This window comes from Chlorocebus sabaeus, chromosome 28, assembly GCF_047675955.1.
Source record: "Chlorocebus sabaeus isolate Y175 chromosome 28, mChlSab1.0.hap1, whole genome shotgun sequence".
NCBI classification, from domain to species: Eukaryota; Metazoa; Chordata; class Mammalia; order Primates; family Cercopithecidae; genus Chlorocebus; species Chlorocebus sabaeus.
In genome coordinates, this window is record NC_132931.1 from 18,046,831 (window position 1) to 18,067,151 (window position 20,321).

Below are 20,321 nucleotides of genomic sequence, written 5' to 3' on the forward strand. Positions count from 1 at the left end.
ATCATCCTCACAAAGTATAGCCCTGAAAAGCTCTGAAGCGTGGTAAGACCCTGAGGCTCCAAAGGCTGTGCCGCTGCCTCCAGGTGAATCCTCACCTCAGTCTTATCCTGATCTCGTGCTCTGCCCCAGGTTCAGGCCCTCTGTCCCCATATCATGTCCACCCCATGTGCATCAGATCCCTGGTGCCTGGCACAGTGCCGGGCACATGGCAGGACTTCAATATATACTGGTTTTTTGCTGCTGAATATAGAGGCTGTCCTCATGCCCATTCTCCATGATTCCATCCGTCCCTATCTCCACTTGAAAGCAGCTAGGAAAGATTTTCGCTGACTACTCAGAGCTCTAGCTACCAAACTAAAGATCTGTTTAAACATTAGTGCCTAGATAGGAATGATACTTGTGGGTGGGGCTGTTGCCCTTGGAAAGTAAATGTATCATAAAGTAAATGCCATACAAGGCATTGCTCTGTAACCATAGCTTTTTGTTGCCTGACAATTTCACTAGCGGGCTTACTTTTACAAATATAATGATAGACTTCCTGGGTGTAAACACAGCCTATAGGAGAACAGCAAATCACATTCTAATTACATATTCAAATCTATTCATTTAATCTTGAATGCATTAGAAATTCCATCCAGTATTTTCACTCATTGTGTTATGATGGCCAAGAAGGCAAGTATCCCAAACACATTGACTGAAATGGGATCTTATTTTCAAGCGATCAATTACTTATATTCGCTGCTGTAGGTGGTGAGCTCGCGGCCATCGCGCATCCACTTGAACTCCAAAGGCCAGCTCCCTTCGGCAAGGCAGGTGAGAACAAGGCGGTTCCCTTCCAGGTGGATCTGTGGCAGGCCTGGCTCCGTTTTAAAATACGGAGCAACGTCATCTGAAATATTAAGAAACAAAACAAAAACAAAACTGAAGTGTGCGTGAAAGTGGCACTCATCTAATTAATAAACCTATTATTTAAACAAACCTAATATTAAAATGAAAGTGATGGCTATTTGGCCCAGTTAAGAAGTAAATAATCCTTTACCCCCTGGAAACATGCAATACCCAAGATAATATTTCAAAAAGCTGAAAGCTCAATGATACCCGCATTTGAAAGCATCTGACAGGTTCATCCAAGTTATTTCCACTTACGGTGAACAGCTTATTGAAGGGACACGTCGGAAAAATCCTTGTACATACAAGCCTTTGGTTTTAACTAGGCAATCTATTTGCGAGAAAACAGTCAAGTGTACGCGAGCCATAAAAGCGAAGTTACCTCTATAACCCTCAATTGGTTTTAAAAAAGTAGGATAAGCAAGATTAACATACATACATAAAGGACATGAACCACAATCTAGCTTTCCTTTCATAGACACACAGAAATGGTCTCTTCTGGTGACTTTCAATGGGCTACAACACAGGAAACTTGTGGTATATTCACATAATGGAACAGCGCACGGCAGCGAGAACAGAGCAACAATCGCTACACACAGCAACATGGGTAAATCCCACACATCGAGTCGAGCAAAAGAAGCCAGACAGAATTTTCAAAAAAGCTGATAGCATGTGCCACTATTCAAAAGCTCATAAAAGTTCAGAGCTAGGTAAAACTGATCTATGGTGTCAGAGGTTAAGGATAAGGGTTACCTCCGAGGGACAGGATAGCGAAGGGGGTGAAGGGAATGGGATGGCTTATGAAAAGCAGGTCAAACTTTATTTTCTGATATGGTTACAAAGGTACATTTACTTTGTGAAAATGGATAGAATCCTAGATATGTCCAGTTTTTGTAGATCTGTTTCAATTATGTTTTTTAATATGGATGCAGCACACTTGGCTTCTAGCTCCAGCGTCGCTAATTAACTACATGATCCTCATCAGGACTTACAGGTTTTTGTTTCTTCATCAGCACAATAAACTGGATTATATGCCTCCTCATTTTTCTACAAAAGTCCCCAAGATCCACCTGCAAAATCAGCTTTCTAACTTTCATTCAGGTCTCCTCCCGCCTCTGCTCACACAGAGCACTCCAGGCACACTTCACTTCTTGCACATTTAGACCCAAGCCACGCTCCTTCCCAGAGTTATGGTCTGAATGTCCCCTCCAAAGCTCACGATGAAATGTGATGGCCATTATAACTGCAATAAGAGGCGGGACCTTGAAGATATGATTAGGTCATGCAGGCTCTACCTTCAGGAATGGATTAATGCTGATACTGTGGGACGGGGTTAGTTATCAAGGGAGTGGGGTCCTAACAAAAAGGATAAGTTGGGTCCCCATTCTCTTTCTGTCTCATGCACTCCCTTGACAGGATGATATAGTACAAAGGGCCTCCTCAGAGGCACTGCTATGTTGTTGAACTTCCCAGCCTCTAGAATCATGAGTTAAACACACTTACATCATTTTTGAATCACCCAGTCTGTTACAGCAGCAGAAAATGGACTGAGACACCTACTGTGGGGCCTTCGCACTCGGTCTTTCCTCCACCTAGGATGCTCTGTGCATGCTGATCTTTTCTCATCCTTCAGGTTAACTAAAGCTCCTCCCGCACAATATGCCCTAACAAGTCATTATGTTTATTCCATTCACAATACTTATCAGATTCTGAAATTAAAGTGTTTGTAGGTTACTCTGCATTACATTAGTCTTGATCACTTCTGAATTCCTAGCACCTAGAACAATGTCAGGAACTAAGGAGATATTTAATAAATATTTGTTGAATGAATAAATATAGTAACACAAACATCAGCAATTGCTAGTATTTATTATTTACTATGTGCTGGAAACCATTCTAAATTCTATCTACCTATCTATCTATCTATATAAACTTATTTCTCACAAAAGCTCTACAAAATAGACGTCATCATTATACCCATTTTAAGGATGAATAAATAGAAGCATGGAGAAGTTAAATAACTTGCTCAACGCTACCCAGCCAGTAGGCAATGAAGTCATGATTTAAATCCAGATAATCTAGCTCCAGAATCAACCAAGTCTATATATTTTGACTCCAAGTGTCACATATATCTCAATACGGAAAATTTCTTTTCAAGAATTCATACCCAACTTCAAATTTTTGGTAATTTGTGACATTACTAAGCTGTTCTTATAAATTACTGTACATTTAATAAACACTAAATAGCATATTAGAAATGGTAACATTGAAACTAGTTGCACATTAAACTACAGGGTATAAACTGAATATATAGAATTTTTTTTTTTTTTTTTTTTTTTTTGAGACGGAGTCTCGCTCTGTCGCCCAGGCTGGAGTGCAGTGGCACAATCTCGACTCACTGCAAGCTCCGCCTCCCGGGTTCACGCCATTCTCCTGCCTCAGCCTCCCAAGTAGCTGGGACTACAGGCGCCCGCCACTGCGCCCGGCTAATTTTTTCTATTTTTAGTAGAGACGGGGTTTCACCATGGTCTCGATCTCCTGACCTTGTGATCCGCCCGCCTCGGCCTCCCAAAGTGCTGGGATTACAGGCGTGAGCCACCGCGCCCGGCCTATAAACTGAATATATAGAATTTAAACATAAATACATAGGTCATTTTGTCATTTTGTTGATCACGATATTCCATCATAATCAGTATATTAGTAATACAATATTACCAACCTCTCACAAGTATTTATTCATTTATTCATTCAAATAAATAAATATTAAATTGCACTTATGAGTACAGCAAGAACTTACAGTAGGAGATTTAACCTAGTCAATGAGATGAAATGCAGGAGCTGAGAACAAAAACGTTGGCGGCACTCAAAACACTTAAACAGGTCCTCTGGTAGGAGCAAACATGGCAAGTACCCTTGGACGGTACGAAGGACTGAACAGCAAGCCTTGCCGCAGGTGCAAAGAGAGTGACTGGAAGGGGGATGAGCAGGGCCAGGTTGTGCAGGGCCTTGCAAGCAGGGAAAGCCCATGTTCTGGTTTCATCCCATCCTTGCGTGATTATCTATGGTGCGCACCTCCTATTCCAGTGTTCGAGTATTAACGTGTGTGATCACCCTATTTATAACCTTGTAGAAAGTACTGTCAAGATAATGGTGATGATGATGATGGTTAGCTCTTACTACAAAAGGACAGCCAGTTGTGGTGGCTCATGCCTATAATCCCAACACTTTGGGAGGCTGAGGCAGAAGGATTGCTTGAGCTCCAGAGTGCAAGACCAGCCTGGACAACACAGTGAGACCCCATCTCCACAAAAAGTTTTTTAAAAAATTAACCAGTGTGGTGGTATGCACCTGCAGTCCCAGCTACTAGGGGGGCTGAGGTGGAAGGATTACTTGAGCCTAGGAAGTCAAGGCTTCAGTGAGCCGTGATTGTGCCACTGCACTCCAGCCTGGCAGCCTGGGTGACAGACCAAGACCCTGTCTCAAAAAGAAAAACAAAAAGACAGCGAAAAGTCTTTTTTTTTTTTTTTTTTTTTTTTTTTTGAGACGGAGTCTCGCTCTGTCGCCCAGGCTGGAGTGCAGTGGCGTGATCTCGGCTCACTGCAAACTCCGCCTCCCGGGTTCACGCCATTCTCCTGCCTCAGCCTCCCGAGTAGCTGGGATTACAGGCGCCCGCCAACTCACCCGGCTAGTTTTTTGTATTTTTAGTAGAGACGGGGTTTTGCCGTTTTAGCCAGGATGGTCTCGATCTCCTGACCTCGTGATCCACCCGTCTCGGCCTCCCAATGTGCTGGGATTACAGGCTTGAGCCACCGCGCCCGGCCGACAGCGAAAAGTCTTTGAAGAAGTTGTATGACTGTGTTGTTAAAAGCACATTCTGGCTGTTATGTGAGAAGAAATAAAAGAGGGAGTGTAGTGGGAGGACACCAGTCCAGAGGCCACTGCAGTGATCTGCTTTAAAACAATAGTTAGGTGGTAAAAAAGATTCAGTGATAGATTGGTTATGGACGTGAGGGAGAGGGAGATGTCAAGAAGGATTCTTATGTCTCTGACTTGTACATCTTTCTGTTCAATAAACATGCATTGATTCTAGGTACCAGCCTCTGTAATCAGCATTGGGAATACAAAGTGTAAGACACAGTCGCTGTCCCTTAAGAGCTTATAATCTAGGTCTGATGCAGGAATATAAGTAGTAAAGTGTTAGGTGCTGTGATAGCACATGTAACTCAAAGTCAGGAGTAGTCAAGCCTTGTCCTGTTCCAAGAGTTCCACCTGCTTCTTCGGCACCTGACATGTGCTAAGCTGTATTTCAAGTGCATTCTCAAATTTGATTGTAGCCATGTGTCCAATTTCCCTTTTTGCTATGTACTTCAGCTAAAATCATCTCCTCTTATGACCCAAACAGTCTAATAAAGCTGAACTGCAATGGAGGTGGCTTTGATCCTGTGGGATTTACTGAGCTACAGGCTTTATTAATGTCTTGCCATTTGCACTCTGTTTAACAATAGAAAAAGAAATGCCACTTTATATGGTTCCAGTGTCCTACATGAATGAGTCATTAAAACAATACATCTTTTTGAAAAGGAAAAGCTTCAAGATAGAAGCTCAAAAATTTGGTTTTGGTTTTGGTTTTGCAATTCCGTTTTGCAATTGATAGACCATCATCAATTTAATATAGTATACAATGGATTTGAATTAAAATGATACAACTCAATTTTTCATAGACTTTATAGTTAACCAAACATGTCTATACTATGTACAAATTATCATGCTGGGTACTGTGAGCTAGTAGGAAATAAAAATACTCATAAAGAATGGTTTCATATAGTTGGCAAGCAAATATCTTGAGATCCAAATGGCGGTAAAATTATGGTTAGAACAGACACTAACATTCATTATAAGGAGAAGGGAGGGGAAAATATGTCAATGCCCTGGAATTTTAAGTGTTCAAATTAAAATCATAACCACAAGTATTTTGACATAGATTAGCCAATGTGGGGAATAGTACATCCCTGAGCCCAGCACTATTTACCATTGAAATACATACAGTAGGTCATCAAGTTAAAAGAAGACATAAAGGTAACAAAACACAAAAACTTTGGGGACAGAAAGGGAGAGAGAGGGATCAGTATTTAAGTCTGCACAGATCCCCTGCAAAAGCAATTGATCTTTACGTACTTTAATTCGGACACAGAACATTCTGAAATGATTCATAAAGAAAATGATTGAGTTGCCTCTAAGGTAAAGTTATAAAACTTTGACCTGGGGAAAAGCCAAGGGCCCACACATTAATCTTTGAGGGTTTTGTGTATTTCAAGTAATAATAGACATTCCCTTCCTCAGGACAATGAGCAGACGTTAAGAATACTTCTATATTCTAACAATGAACATTAGAAGACCCTAGAATAAATTACTAAGGAAAAGTGAAATTTCCATTTTCATATAGAAAGTTTTCTAGGTTTAAAATAGAACATAAATCATTTATGAAAAAGAGAGTTTCATCTGTCTAATACAGATTTAAGGTCTGCCCAAAGGACAGGAATGGACTTAACATTCTCTCAAGACAACATCATAATTTTTAACTTCTAAGTTCAGGTTCTGCAGGATGTGCAGGTTTGTTACGCAGGTAAACGTGTGTCATGGGGGTTTGCTGTAAAGATTATTTCATCACCCAGGTTTTAAGCCTGGTATCCAGTAGTTACTCTTCCTGATCCTCTCCCTCCTCTCACCCTCCACGCTCCAATAGGCCCCAGTGTGTCTTGTTCCCCTCTCTGTGTCCGTGTGCTCTCATCACTTACCTCCCACTTATAAGGGAGAATGTGCGGTATTTGGTTTTCCATTAGTGTTAGTTTGCTAAGCATGGCCTCCAGCTCCATCCATGTCCCAGCAAAGGACATGATCTGCATAGTTTTTATGGCTGCATAGTATTCCATGGTGTATATGTATCATATTTTCTTTATCCAGTCGATCACTGATGGGTATTTGGGTTGATCCCATCTCATTGCTATTGGGAATGTATGCGTGTATGTGTCTTTATAACAGAACGATTTATATTCCTCCGGGTGTACACCCAGTAATAGGATTGCGGGGTCGAATGGTATTTCTGTCTTTAGGTCCTTGAAGAATCACCACACTGTCTTCCACTATGGCTGAACTAATTGACACTCGCACCGTTAGAGAAATGCAAATCAAAACCACAATAAGATACCAGTTAGAATGGCTGTAATTAAAAAGCCAAAAAATAGGAGATGCTGGAGAGGTTGTGGAGAAAAAGGAAGGCTTATACAACATCATAATTTTTTGTGAAGATGACACTTCCCTAGGTAAACTTTTAAGGTTTTCAGATCCAGTGTAAATGTATTTCATGGTACCTTTCCAATGTGAGAATCTTCTGCTCATCTAGAAACGGACCGTGACCCAGGTATCTGCATCACAAGGGCGGCAGCTGGAGCCCATGGAGTGTGGAGGCAGAGCCTCATCCTGTCTCCCGGCTTCCCTAACATCAAGAAGGGGGGTCTTCCAGGGACTTTCACTGCTGTTCCACAACAGCTAAAGTTAAGTCTTATCAGCTGAAACCCTTCAATGGCAGAATGAATAGGAATCAACTATGAGGTATCAAGCAAGTTAAACTGCAAGTTCTTCCTTGGACTCTGCCCAAGAGAGCTTCCACTAGGAAAATCATCACCTATTTGAGAATGTGTCCTTTTCTCCTCCATTTTAAAAAGATAATGAATAAAGAAATAATTAACCCCCACTTAGCAGAAGAATCAACTGTACCACAAACAAGTTGGGGTGGGGGAGGGGAGTCTCTGAAGCCTGCAAAGTCCACGTGTCCTGGTGAAGTGACGATGAGCTGTATTAAGCCATCATAATCAGCACCGTCAATCAGGTGCGAGTCCAGCCGGGAGGATCAGAATGCCAGCGTGAATGGAGAAATCAGCCAGGGCAGGTTCTTTATTACTGAACTCTGCTTTTGCCACAGTTGAATTTCCCAGGGCGACTAATCTTTCGGTTTAAACCACTAATCTTCCTTTCAAAACTTCCTTTATATCAAATTCAAACATTTTCATGCCCCAAGCTTATGAATTTACCATGAGCGAAAAGTTTTATTTTTCAAATTCCAGTGAGAAACAAAAGCACAGGGAAGAATGTATCATTTGTGAACAACTATTCTGAGAAATGTGGGTAGAAGATTCTTTTCTGGTAAGTGTAGTCTTTCAAATTTCAGCTGCTGGCAGTTCATTATGTACACCTATTGAAGCCAGGAATTTAATCTCACGGTGCAATGTGCTTTCTTCATAATAGTAATATCAATCTTTTTAAAGACAACAATTACGATTTTCAAATGTATTTCTGGGGTAAGGTTTAAATAGATAACTAGATATGTGCCGCTCTAGTTAAATATGCAAATATAGACAGGTCCACATTATGATGCTGTAAGAGGACACTCTGACTGGTTTTTTAATTTGATTTTTTATTTCCACAGGTTTTTGGGGAACAGGTGGTATTTTTGGTTACACAACTAAGTTCTTTAGTGGTGATCTGTGAGATTTTGGTGCACTCATCACCTGAGCAGTGTACACTGTACCCAATGTGTAGTCTTTTATCCCTCACCCCCTCCCACCCTTTCCCACAAGTCCCCAAAGTCCATTGTATCATTCTTATGCCTCTGCATCCTCACAGTGTAGCTCCCATTTATCAGTGAGAACATACGATGTTTGGTTTTCCATTCCCCAGTTACTTCACTTAGAATAATGGTCTCCAGTTCCACCCAGGTAGCTGTGAATGCCATGATTTCATTTCTTTTTAGAGCTGAATAGTATTCCATGGTTGTACGAGTTTACATTCTCACCAGCAGCATAAAAGTGTTCCCTTTTCACCCCATCACCACAAACATCTATTTTTTTTTTTTTTTTTCCCATTATGGCCACTTTTGCAGGAGTAAGGAGTTTGCATTGTGGTTTTGATTTGCATTTTCCTGGATCAATAGCCATAATTTAAAAAAATAAAAAAATAATAATAGATGTTGGTGGGGATGTGGTGAAAAGGGAACACTTTTACACTGCTGCTGGGAATGTAAACTAGTACAACCACTATGGAAAACAGTGTGAAGATTCCCTAAAGAACTAAAAGTAGAACTACCCTTTGATCCAGCAATCCCACTCCTGGGTATCTACCCAGAGGGAAAGAAGGCATTACACGAAAAAGAAACCTACGACTGTTTTAGGACAAAGTCCTCTATCTGATAAGCTAAAAAAAGGCAGTTAGGACCGGGCAGGTAGGACAAGGCACTTCAGGCTGCACTTTCTGTCACCACTCGAGTAAATCATTTGGTTGTTAAATGTGAAGAAGAGGAGACAGTGCAGGAGGAGGAAGAGCCAGAGGAGAAAGGAGAAAAAGGACATAAACGAATGGTACATATTAATTCCCAAACTAGGTAATTCTCCCTCCAGCAAGCAGTTGGCTCTATTACCACAGCAAATTCCCGGGCTTCCTTTTCTTAGCTTATCAGAAATACTTCTAAACGCTTCCCAGTGGTAGACTTTCAAATATACTTAGATGTACCATCATCTTCTGTGGATCTAAAAAACAAACAAACAAAAATCACCCAACTTCTCTGTATTTCACCTTATCTCTCTCTACTACTGCCTTGTAAAATAAGTATCAGACATTTCAGGATGAAAGGTAGCTACAATTGAACGAATATATATCTTATTTCAAACAACCAGAAAAAAATGCAAGTCAAAGATTGTGTTGCATATTTTTTGATCTCACCATAAAGTCATCATTTTGTACTCAAAAGTTTGACTAAAAAGTATGGGATTTTCTCCAAGTACTTTGTCCCTGGTGTCCTCTCCATATTTGAGTCAGTCCATGTGAAAACAGAGAAAACAGGAGAGTCCCTGAGATTTCCATTAAACAGCACTGTGAACAGTTTGCCCATGCAGTCAACCAGTGCGGAAGTCAAACTGATTATCTCTGTTTTCTCTGAAATCAACGCGAATTAACAGCATGTTTAAGGAAACTCTTGGGGTAAACCTACCCTCCCAATATTTTCCCCTAAGAAACCATTCAAGCTTCCAGTGAGATTAATCCACAGTTGAAACTGATGGTAGAAACATAAATGGCTATATTTATGTACTAGTTTTATCTTGCACTGTGCTAATCTATTTCAGTATATAAATTAATAATAAGACACAGTGGGATAAATACAATTCCCCTGTTTCTCCAAACTGAAATAAGCTTTCAGCTCTCCAATATTTTACTTCAAAGAAGTAATACTAAATCGTCATTTCTATGGTTTGTAGTGAAAAAGTATGACCAACCAAAATAAGAGGAAAGTTATCAGGAATAACCAACATTATTCTTGAATACGGCACAATATTTCTTTCAAAGATTCTTTCAAATCATCTTAAGAAATCAACTCTGCTTAAATAAAAAACTGAAAGGTCCAAGAAAAGAAACTCAAATATGATGTACCTTCTCCCGCTTAGCTGTTAGCTGGTGAGTTTAGGGGAAATATGTACTGCCATAAAAACTGAGATGTAAAAGATATCCACATGGTGAAGATTTAATTTTACATCAAGAAATTACATGAGAAAAGAACTTGTAAGGACATCTAAGTTCAACCAGACAAAGCTTGTTGATTTTAGCAAAGTTACAAACCATAGAAGTTTCTCAAAAAGTAATCATATGGATTCGAGTTTAAAGCAAGGACTTTGGAGCCCTGGGTTCAAATCCCAGCTCTATGCCGGGTGTGATGGCTCCTGCCTGTAATCCCAGCACTTTGGGAGGCTGAGGTGGGCAGATCACCTGAGGTCAGGAGTTTGAGACCAGTCTGGCCAACATAGCAAGACCCCATCTCTACTAAAAACACAAAAATTAGCTGGGCATGGTGGTGTGTCCCTGTGGTCCCAGCTACTCGTGAGGCTAACGCAGGAGAATCACTTGAACCCAGGAGGCAAAGGTTGCAGTGAGCCAAGATCATGCCACTGCACTCCAGCCTGGATGAGGGAACGAGACTCTGCCTGGGAAAAAAAAAAAAAAGGCTGGGTGCCGTGGCTCACTCCTGTAATCCCAGCACTTTGGGAGGCCGAGGCAGGCAGATCATGAGGTCAGGAAATCAAGACCATCCTGGCTAACAGAGTGAAACCTCATCTCTACTAAAAATACAAAAAATTAGTAGGCTATGGTGGCACGTGCCTGTTGTCCCAGCTACTTGGGAGGCCGAGACAGGAGAATCGTTTGAACCTGGGAAGCAGAGACTGCAGTGAGCAGAGATCACACCACTGCACTCCAGCCTGGGCAACAGAGCGAGAGGGAGGGAGGGAGGGAGGGAGGGAGGGAGGGAGGGAGGAAGGAAGGAAGGAAGGAAGGAAGGAAGGAAGGAAGGAAGGAAGGAAGGAAGGAAGGAAGGAAGGAAGGAAGGAAGGAAGGAGAAAAATCCCAGCTCTCCCCTGACTAGGTCTGTGATCTTGGACAACCTACTTAACCTCCTATGTCTGGGTTTCTCAATCAACAAAGCAATAGCACCAACTTCTTCAAGAACAGCAGTTCTCAAAATTTTTGGTCTCAGGATCCCTTTGCAACATACAAAAAAATTGAGGACCCCTAAATTCTTGTTTATGTGACTTATTTCTTTCCATATTTATATTAGAGAGCAAACCTGTGAACTTTAAAAAGTTATTAATTCCTTAAAAAATCAAAGTCATTACATTATTAATACCAAAGACACATTTATGAAAAACAAATATATTATCCAAAAGAAAACTAAAAATTCTTAAGAGTGGCACTGTTTAACTGGTTTTCAAATTTTTCCAGTGTCTAGCTTAATAAAGGACAACTAGATTCTCACACCTGCCTCTGCATTTAGTGTCTTGTATAACATGTTGTTTCTGTTGAAGGATATTAATAAAACACAGCCTCCCAGACACATAGCTGGAAAGGAGGGGAGTATTTTAATTGCCTTTTCAAATAGCTGTGAATATTTTTGTTAATACTGCAGTAAAACTAAACAAGCATCAGTTTCCTAAAGGTTAGTTGCGATGTGGAATCTGAAACCCCATAAATGACAGTTTGGTGCTTTGTTACATTAAAATCCTTTAGACTCTCTTGCACTTGGAATGGATCTTTTCCATACGCATGGCTTTCCCGGTTCGCTGAGTGATGCAGACCTTCCAAACGTTGACATGTTTCATTATACAGTGAAAAAATATCACATGTTAATGCAGCTACCTATCTCATCAGACACCTTCTTAAATAATGGGAAAATGTCAAGCTCATGGTGGGCATATTCAAGATTTCCAAAATTCTAATTTTTACTTATGAGCTCAATTTTTATCATTAGCCACAAATCCTGTCAGTTGTTTTCATTGATGTGACAGGCTTATTTTCTTCATTTTCAAGAAAATCCTGCCAAATACCCAAGTCTAAATTACTCTAGTATTTCTGTCAGTCACTACTTCAAGTAAAAATGGGGTGCCATGCAAAAAAGCAGCCAGTTCAGCTCCCAGCTCGGACAACCTCCCAAAGCCTTTGCCTTGAGACAACCATCACCTTTTGGTGTACAGCAGAAGAGTTTATACGTAATTCGCATTCTGACACAGAATATTTTTAAAATTTTGAGCCAACGTTTAATAGAATTAATACTTTTTACTACTTGAAGGCTATTTTTGAGAGAGCTAGATTTTGGGTTTTACTCACCGGTGTGTGGCAGGGATGAGTAACACACCAAGTGGTGTAGTTTGGCACCACTGCCGCGGGATACGTGTTCAGGTGCCAGAAGTTTTCTCATGACTGCTTTTAAATCGTTGCCAAAAGCTCAACGAGGGGAGAAAGTACAAAGGTCGATTCGGATAAAACGCTTTTGGCCTTGTGGCCACCCCCAGCAAAGGCGCTCAGGGCTTGCTACAGGTTCTTGAACCACACTTTGAGAACTGCTGCTCTAGACTTTGTCTCAAGGATTAAATTATTTAATGTGTGCAGAATGCTTATGCCAGCACCTGCTAGAAAAGCACGATCTATGTGTTAGTTCCTATTAAAACATGTTGTCACAGAATGAAATTGCATCTTCCTACAGAATGCTGAATCTTGAACTTCATCCATGACACATTTACTTTTGGCTTTCTAAGTAACACACATAAATCAGGCTACCGCCTTAAATGTCAATAACTATTAAGCCAAAGAAGTTGTTCAATTTAAAGAAAAGAAAGCATTCATATTTGCAATTACTTCAGAGTTCTGGAGAAGTCTAGATATTGATTTATTTGCTCTATCATTCAACAAATATTTATTAAATACCTACTAAACGTCTATAAAATGGGAATACAAATGAGAATTTTGAAAAAGGAACAAGAATAGGATCACACCTTCATGGAGCTTATCTTCTAGTTCAGGGAGATAAACAGTAAACACACAAAGAAAATATATAGTACAGTCGGTTTTACTAATGCACATATTTCTTTTATCCAAATTACTTCATATGTGGCTGAGAAATAGGAACTGATATTTGTATAACACAGAAGTTGTAGTGATTTACACATTATTTCCCCCCGGAATATTAAGGATCTAAGGTGATCATGAACAAGCTTTATCATTTAACTCAAAGGTGAGCCTTATAATAAAAGGAAATGATTAGCAGCAGCAGCAGCACAACAAATAACAACTTTAAAAACTAAAAAAAAAAAAAAAAAGTACCTTCTTTTGTGTAGTGCAAGTAGTGACTAGTAGCCAGTTTAGGTGCTTCACAAACCACTTCACTTTCTACGACATGACACTATTGAGAGAAGTTGAAGGTGCATCTTGGAAGCCCTTTCTCTTTTTATCAAAACAGTAAATCCATGAAGCAAGTTACTAGTAGTATTATTTCTTTATTGGTGTCCTGATTGCTAAATTCTACAGATTTTTGAGGGTTTGTACCTAACAAGTTCTGTTATTTTGGTGTATGATTTCATAGAATGTTTTTTCAGGAACACACATATAGAATAATAAGAGAAATACCTCTATATAATGTAATGATAATGCTATAGAAAAAATAAGAGAAAGAAGAGGAAAACAGAAATCTGGGGAAGAAGTGGCAATTGTCAACAAGGAAGATCGTTTTAAAAAGGCCTCGTTGAGAATGGGACATCTGAGTAAGAAAGGGAAGCAGCTGAGGAAGGGGGTGATGCACTAAGGTATCCCGACAGCAGGAAAAGCAAGTACAAAGTCCCTGATGTAGGAGTCAGTCCAGTATGTCCTAAGACCAGTAGCGAGACCAGGGTGGATGAAGTACAGTGAGTGAGGGGAACGATAGATGAGGGTAAAAAGTAACAGAAAGAAGTCTTATGAGACCCTGGACTTACAAGGGACAATGGAAGCCAATGGGGAAATTTGAGCAAAAGTGTGATATGTTCTGACTTCACTGGCTCACTACTCACTCCGCACTCAACTCTTCTGCAATTGGGCTACAAGGGCTGAAGCTGAGAGACCACTCAGAAGGCCATCTTGCTAATCCAGATGAGAAATGATGGTCATTTGGTAAACTGGTTGCAGTAAAGGTGGAAATGGTTGATCAGACCTGGGACCTATGGTAGAATTTATAGATACAGGGTGAAGCATAAGAGAAAAAAAAGAATCAATGATGATGACAAGATTTCTGGACAGAGAAAACCAGAAAAATGTAGTTGTCATTTCCCACAATGGGAACTCATGATGGAAGGAGCTGGCTCAGAGGAAAAGAACAAGAGCTCAGTGCTGAACTTAGGATGTTTGAAATATCCACCAGACATCCACACGGAGCTGTTAAATTAGAAGTTAGATTCAGCCAGTATATGTGATTTTCACAAAAATGCAAAATTAACACCTTGGAAATTAATTTCTTTCAAAATTAACATCTGGAATTAGATAATTGGATCATTCCAAATCATAAATTTTATTTTAAAAAATCATCAATTTAAAAAACTTTTGTCAGACATGAAACATACAAATTCAGTAAACCAAAACAATTTGATGAGAAGTTAAAATGTAAATGTCCTAGATTATTTCAAAAACAAAGCTAAAAATAGAAATCATCTTATCTAAAATAAAGATTTGCAAAAGCTCTGAAATAATTTTACTCTGACACATTTTAATTCTCATTTTCTTATCAAGTATACCCAGTTGGTATGTCAAATCTAATTACATAATCAGACCTAGTGAAAATTACTCTGGAAAAAAAAATTAAATAGTGGGTGACATTTCTATTATTCAAGATAGAAAAACATACTGTCTAAATATATAATAGAATCAATAATCTAGGTGCGTAATTTTTAACCATTAAGCTATACTTTAGTTTCCTTCCTAATAAGAAGGAAAAGTCAGCATTATTAGTAAACAGGAAGGTCTTGCATGCCTGAGCAATGAAGTAGACGAGACTCAGCAGTTCACTGACAACTGTGGGCATTTTTTCCTTGAGAATATTTTTCCTTAAGTGAAACATTATTTCTTCAAAGAATAAAATAATCTTATAAGCAGTGAGCTATATATGCTTTCTCCTTACAGACAGAATTCTACAGTAAAAATTTCCTGAGTCTAAAATTCCACAATATATCCATTTGGATTATTTAACTGTTCTGTCAAATGCCATTACCACAAGGTAGCAAAAAATTACCTTATACAGTAGACATCACACCTTGGGTGGGTGGGTGTATGTGTGTGTATGGGTGTGTGTGTTTCTTGTTTTTTTTTTTCCCCCTCAAGTGCTATAGACCATTAATCAAGATAGAAAACATCCTAGAGTAGTAAACAAAACTAAACAAAATTAAAAGGACTAAATTTATACAGAGTGTATCCTCTGGTCATAGTATTAATAGAATAAAACTAGCAAACAAAAACCAAAAGACAACGGGAAAATCCCCAAAGACCTGGAAACTGAACAACAGAATTTTTAAAAATAAACAAGTCAGAGAAAAAGTCTGGGGCCGGACACGGTGGCTTATGCCTGTAATTCTACCACTTTGGGAGGCCGAAGTGGGCAGATCACCTGAGGTCGGGGATTTGAGACCAGCCTGACCAACATGGAGAAAGCCTGTCTCTACTAAAAAATGCAAAATTAGCCAGCTGTGGTGGCACATGCCTGTAATCCCAGCTACTCCAGAGGCTGAGGCAGGAGAATCACTTAAACCCAGGCGGTGGAGGTTGTGGTGAGCCGAGATCACGCCACTGCACTCCAGCCCGGGCAACAAGAGCTAAACTCTGTCCCAAAAAAAAAAGTCTGGAATTAAATAAAAAATATACAAAACAGTAACAATGAAAATACAGCATATCAAAATATGTGTGAGATGCAACTAAAGAAGTGTTGACAGGAAAATTTATAGCACTAAAGTGCTTACATTAGGAACAAGGAAAAACCTGAAATCAATAACCCACCTTCCTACCTCAAAAAAAGGAAAAGAAAATTAAAATAAATTTAAAGAAAGAAAACAGTAAAGGTAAGAGCAGAATCAGTAAAAAGGGGCAGAGAAAAGTAATTCAAAAAATAAATTGATAAGAAAGCTGCCTCTTTGAGGAAAAAAATGAAAAACCTCTAGCAAGACTAAAATAAATAAAAAGAGAGAAGACACAAATCATTAACACCAACAACGGTATCACTACAGATCTTGAAGTCCTTAAAAAAGAATACTATGAACAACTTTAAGCTCACAAATTTAACAGCTTAGAAGATAGAAGCCCATTCCCAGAAAACTATGAACTACTAAAATTCAGCCAAAATGAAATATTAATAGATAGTCTGAATAGTCCCATAACCAATTAAAGAAATTGAATTTATAATTTAAAAGCTTCTCAATAAAAATTCTCCAGACCCAGAAGATTTCACTGGAGAATTCTACCAAACATTTAAAGAAGAATTAGCACCAATGTACACAATTTTGTCCAGAAAACAGAAGAGAAAGAAACATCTCCCAATTCATTTCTTGAAGGCTATTACTACCTTGATATAAAATCCTGACAAAGATAATACAAAAAAAGTAAACTATAGACTAATATCTCTCATAAACTTAGACCCGAAGATCTTCAACAAAATATTAGCAAATCAAATTCAGTAATGTATTAAAATAATGTATATACAACTAAGTAGAATATCTTCTAGGTATGTAAGGCTGGTCCAACATTAAAAAATATATATAATTTACCACATCAATGGGATAAAGAAAAAAATTAGGTGAGCTACCAATTGAGGCAGAAAAAGCATTTGACAAAATCCAATATTCATGATCTAAAAAAAAAAAAAACTCACCAAATTAGGAATAGAGAGGAATTTTCTCAATCTTATTTAAAAATGTATTTTTAAAAACCTACATTGGCCGGACGTGGTGGCTCACACCTGTAATCCCAGCACTTTGGGAGGCCAAGGCGGGTGGATCATGAGGTCAGGAGATCGAGACCACCCTGGCTAACATGGTGAAATCCCATCTCCACTAAAAATACAAAAAATTAGCTGGGCATGGTGGTAGGTGCCTATAGTCCCAGCTACTCGGGACGCTGAGGCAGAAGAATGGCGTGAACCCAGGAGGCGGAGCTTGCAGTGAACCGAGATCGCACCACTGCACTCCAGCCTAGGTGACAGAGCAAGACTCCGTCTCACCAAAAAAAAAAAAAAAAAAAAAAAAAAAAATCTACCTCTAATATCATACTTAACACAGTTAAAGACAAAAAGATTTTTCCCTAAACTTGGTAATGAATTGAGGATGTCTGCTCTCATCACTCCTATTCAACATAGTATAGGAAGGTCTTGCCACTGAATAAAAATAAATAAAAGACATACATACTGGAAGGAAAGAACTAAAATTGTTATTATTTGTAGATGATGTTACTGTCTATGTAGGAAATCCCAAAGAAGCTAAACACTCACACTCACACACACATACACACAGCCCTTCTAGAACTAAGGAGTTGAACAAGGCTACATGATACAAGATCCACACACAAAATCAATCACATTTCTATAAACAATGAACATGTAGAAACCAAAATGAAACACACAATAACATTTACGATCACTCCAAAGAAAATGAAATACTTAGGTATAAACTTTAGAAATTATGACCTATATGCAGAAAATTATAAAATGTTGGTAGCAGAAATCAAAAAGACTGAATTAAATGAGGAGACCTACCATGTCCATAGAATGAAAGACTCAACATAGTTAAAAATGTAAAATCTATGCAACCAGACGCTCAGGTGTAATGGAATTATTATCCAAATACCAGCACTTTTCATTATAGATACATACAAGATTATTCTACGCTTTATATGAAAAAAGGAACTAGAATATCTAAAACAATTTTGCCAAATAATAAAATATGAGGAATCGCTCTTCCTGATCTCAAGGTTACTATCTAGCTACAGTAATAAGGACAGTATGGTATTCACAGAGGGATCAAAGACATATAACAGAGAGCTGGCAAACACTCAACACAAGGCAGCCAACTGACTTTCAAGAAAAGTGAAAAACAAATTCAGTGAAGGAGGGACAGACTTTTAAACAAATGATGCTGGGCAACTGAATATCTAGAAGGCAAAAAATTAAACATTTACCTAATCTTCACATCTTCTATACAAATTAAATCAAAATGGACCATGAACTTAAATGTAGAACTATAAAACATTTCAAAAAAAATGGGAGAAAATATTTGTAATGTGGGGCCAGGCAAAGACTCTTAGACCTAACATAAAAAGCATGATGCACGGCCGGGCGCAGTGGCTCACACCTGCAATCCCAGCACTTTGGGAGGCCAAGGTGGGCGGATCACGAGATCAGGAGATCGAGATCATCCTGGCTAACATGGTGAAACCCCGTCTCTGCTAAAAATACAAAAAAAAAAAATTAGTCGGGCATAGTGGTGGGCACCTGTAGTCGCAGCTACTCGGGAGGCTGAGGCAGGAGGATGGCGTGAACCCAGGAGGCGGACCTTGTAGTAAGCTGAGATCGCACCACTGCACTCCAGCTTGGGCGACAGAGCAAGACTCCATCAAAGAAAAGAAAGAAAGAAAAAAGATGCATAAAAGAAAAATGACAAATTAAACCTTATCAGTATTAAAACCTGCTCTTCAAAAGACTCTATGGAGAGATGAAAAGACAGGCACAGATTAGGAGAAAATACAGGCAAACCACATTATCTGAAAAACAACTAGCATCTAGAATATACAAAGAATCCTCAAAAATCAGTAGTAGGAAACAAACAATCCAAATAGAAAAACAGCAAAAGATATAAACAGACATTTCACTGAAGAGAATCTACAGATGGCAAATCAGCATACGAAAAGATGTTCAGTATCATTAACAATTAGAGAATCGCAAATTAAACCACCATGAGATATCACCACACATCTATCGGAGTGGCTACAGTAAAAAACAGTGAGACCACCAGATGCTGGTGAGGATGTAAAAAAAAAAAAAAAAGGGGTGGGGGTGGGGGGTTAGTTCCACATTGCTGGTGGCTATGTAGAGTACTACAGACACTCTGGAAACAAGATTGGTGGTTTCTGATAAAAGCAAGCATACAACTACCGTGCAACCCAGCAACTGTACTCTTGGGCATTTATCCCAAAGAAATGAAGACGTATGTTCACATGGAAACCTTCCTAGATAGCAGCTTTACTCATGACAGCCAAAAGCTAAATACAGCCCACATGTCCTTCAAAAGGTGAATGGTATACAAACTGTCATACATCCACACCATGGTTTACTACTCAGTAATAAAATGGAACGAACTATTGATACCTGCAGTAACCTCCATAAATTTGCAGTGAATTTTGCTGAGTGACAAAAATGTGATCCCAAAAGGTCACATTCGGTGTGATTCCTTTTATATAATATTCTTGAAATGACAAAAGTATAGAAATATAGAAGGGATTAGTGTTTGCCAGGGCCAGGGAGGGGACAAGGGAAATGAGGAAGGTGTGACAATTAAAGGGCAACGCAGGGACCTTGTGCTGATGGAAATATTCTGGTCTTGACTGCCCTGATGCTGGTGTCCTGGCTGTGATAATGTATTTTACTTTTGTAACATGTTACCATTAGGAGGGTCTACATGGTTACATGGGATCTCTATGTGTTACTTCTAACAATTGCATTTCAGTCTACAATGATTTCAAAACAAAATAAAAATTAAAAGCTTAATTTAGAACAAATACACTGTTGAGAAGAATCAGAAAGCCACAGAGTAAGAGAAAATATTCTAATAATGCGTATCTTGCAAGAATTTATATCCAGAGTCTATAAAGAATGCCTACTTATCAATGATAGAAAAGACAAATGGAAATACATAAATAAAATGAGCAAAAGGCTTGAACATGCACTTTCTGAAGAAGATCTACAAACAGCCCACAAGCACACGGGAAGGTGCTCAACATCATCTGACATCATAAACGATAAGTGGCTAAACTGAAAAATACAAACAACGCTCAATGTAGGC

General features: G+C 39.0%; 1 protein-coding gene across 4 annotated transcripts in view; it reads right to left on the bottom strand.

Annotated features, from left to right (window-relative positions):
- The window catches only part of SDK1 (sidekick cell adhesion molecule 1), a 972,135-nt gene that overhangs the window by 651,981 nt on the left and 299,833 nt on the right, over positions 1 to 20,321 (bottom strand). For all 4 annotated transcript variants that reach the window (XM_008018820.3, XM_073012858.1, XM_073012857.1 and 1 more), the window contains exon 2: positions 730 to 889. In XM_008018820.3, coding sequence (XP_008017011.3) covers positions 730 to 889 — 160 coding nt within the window. The remainder of the gene's footprint in view (positions 1 to 729; positions 890 to 20,321) is intronic.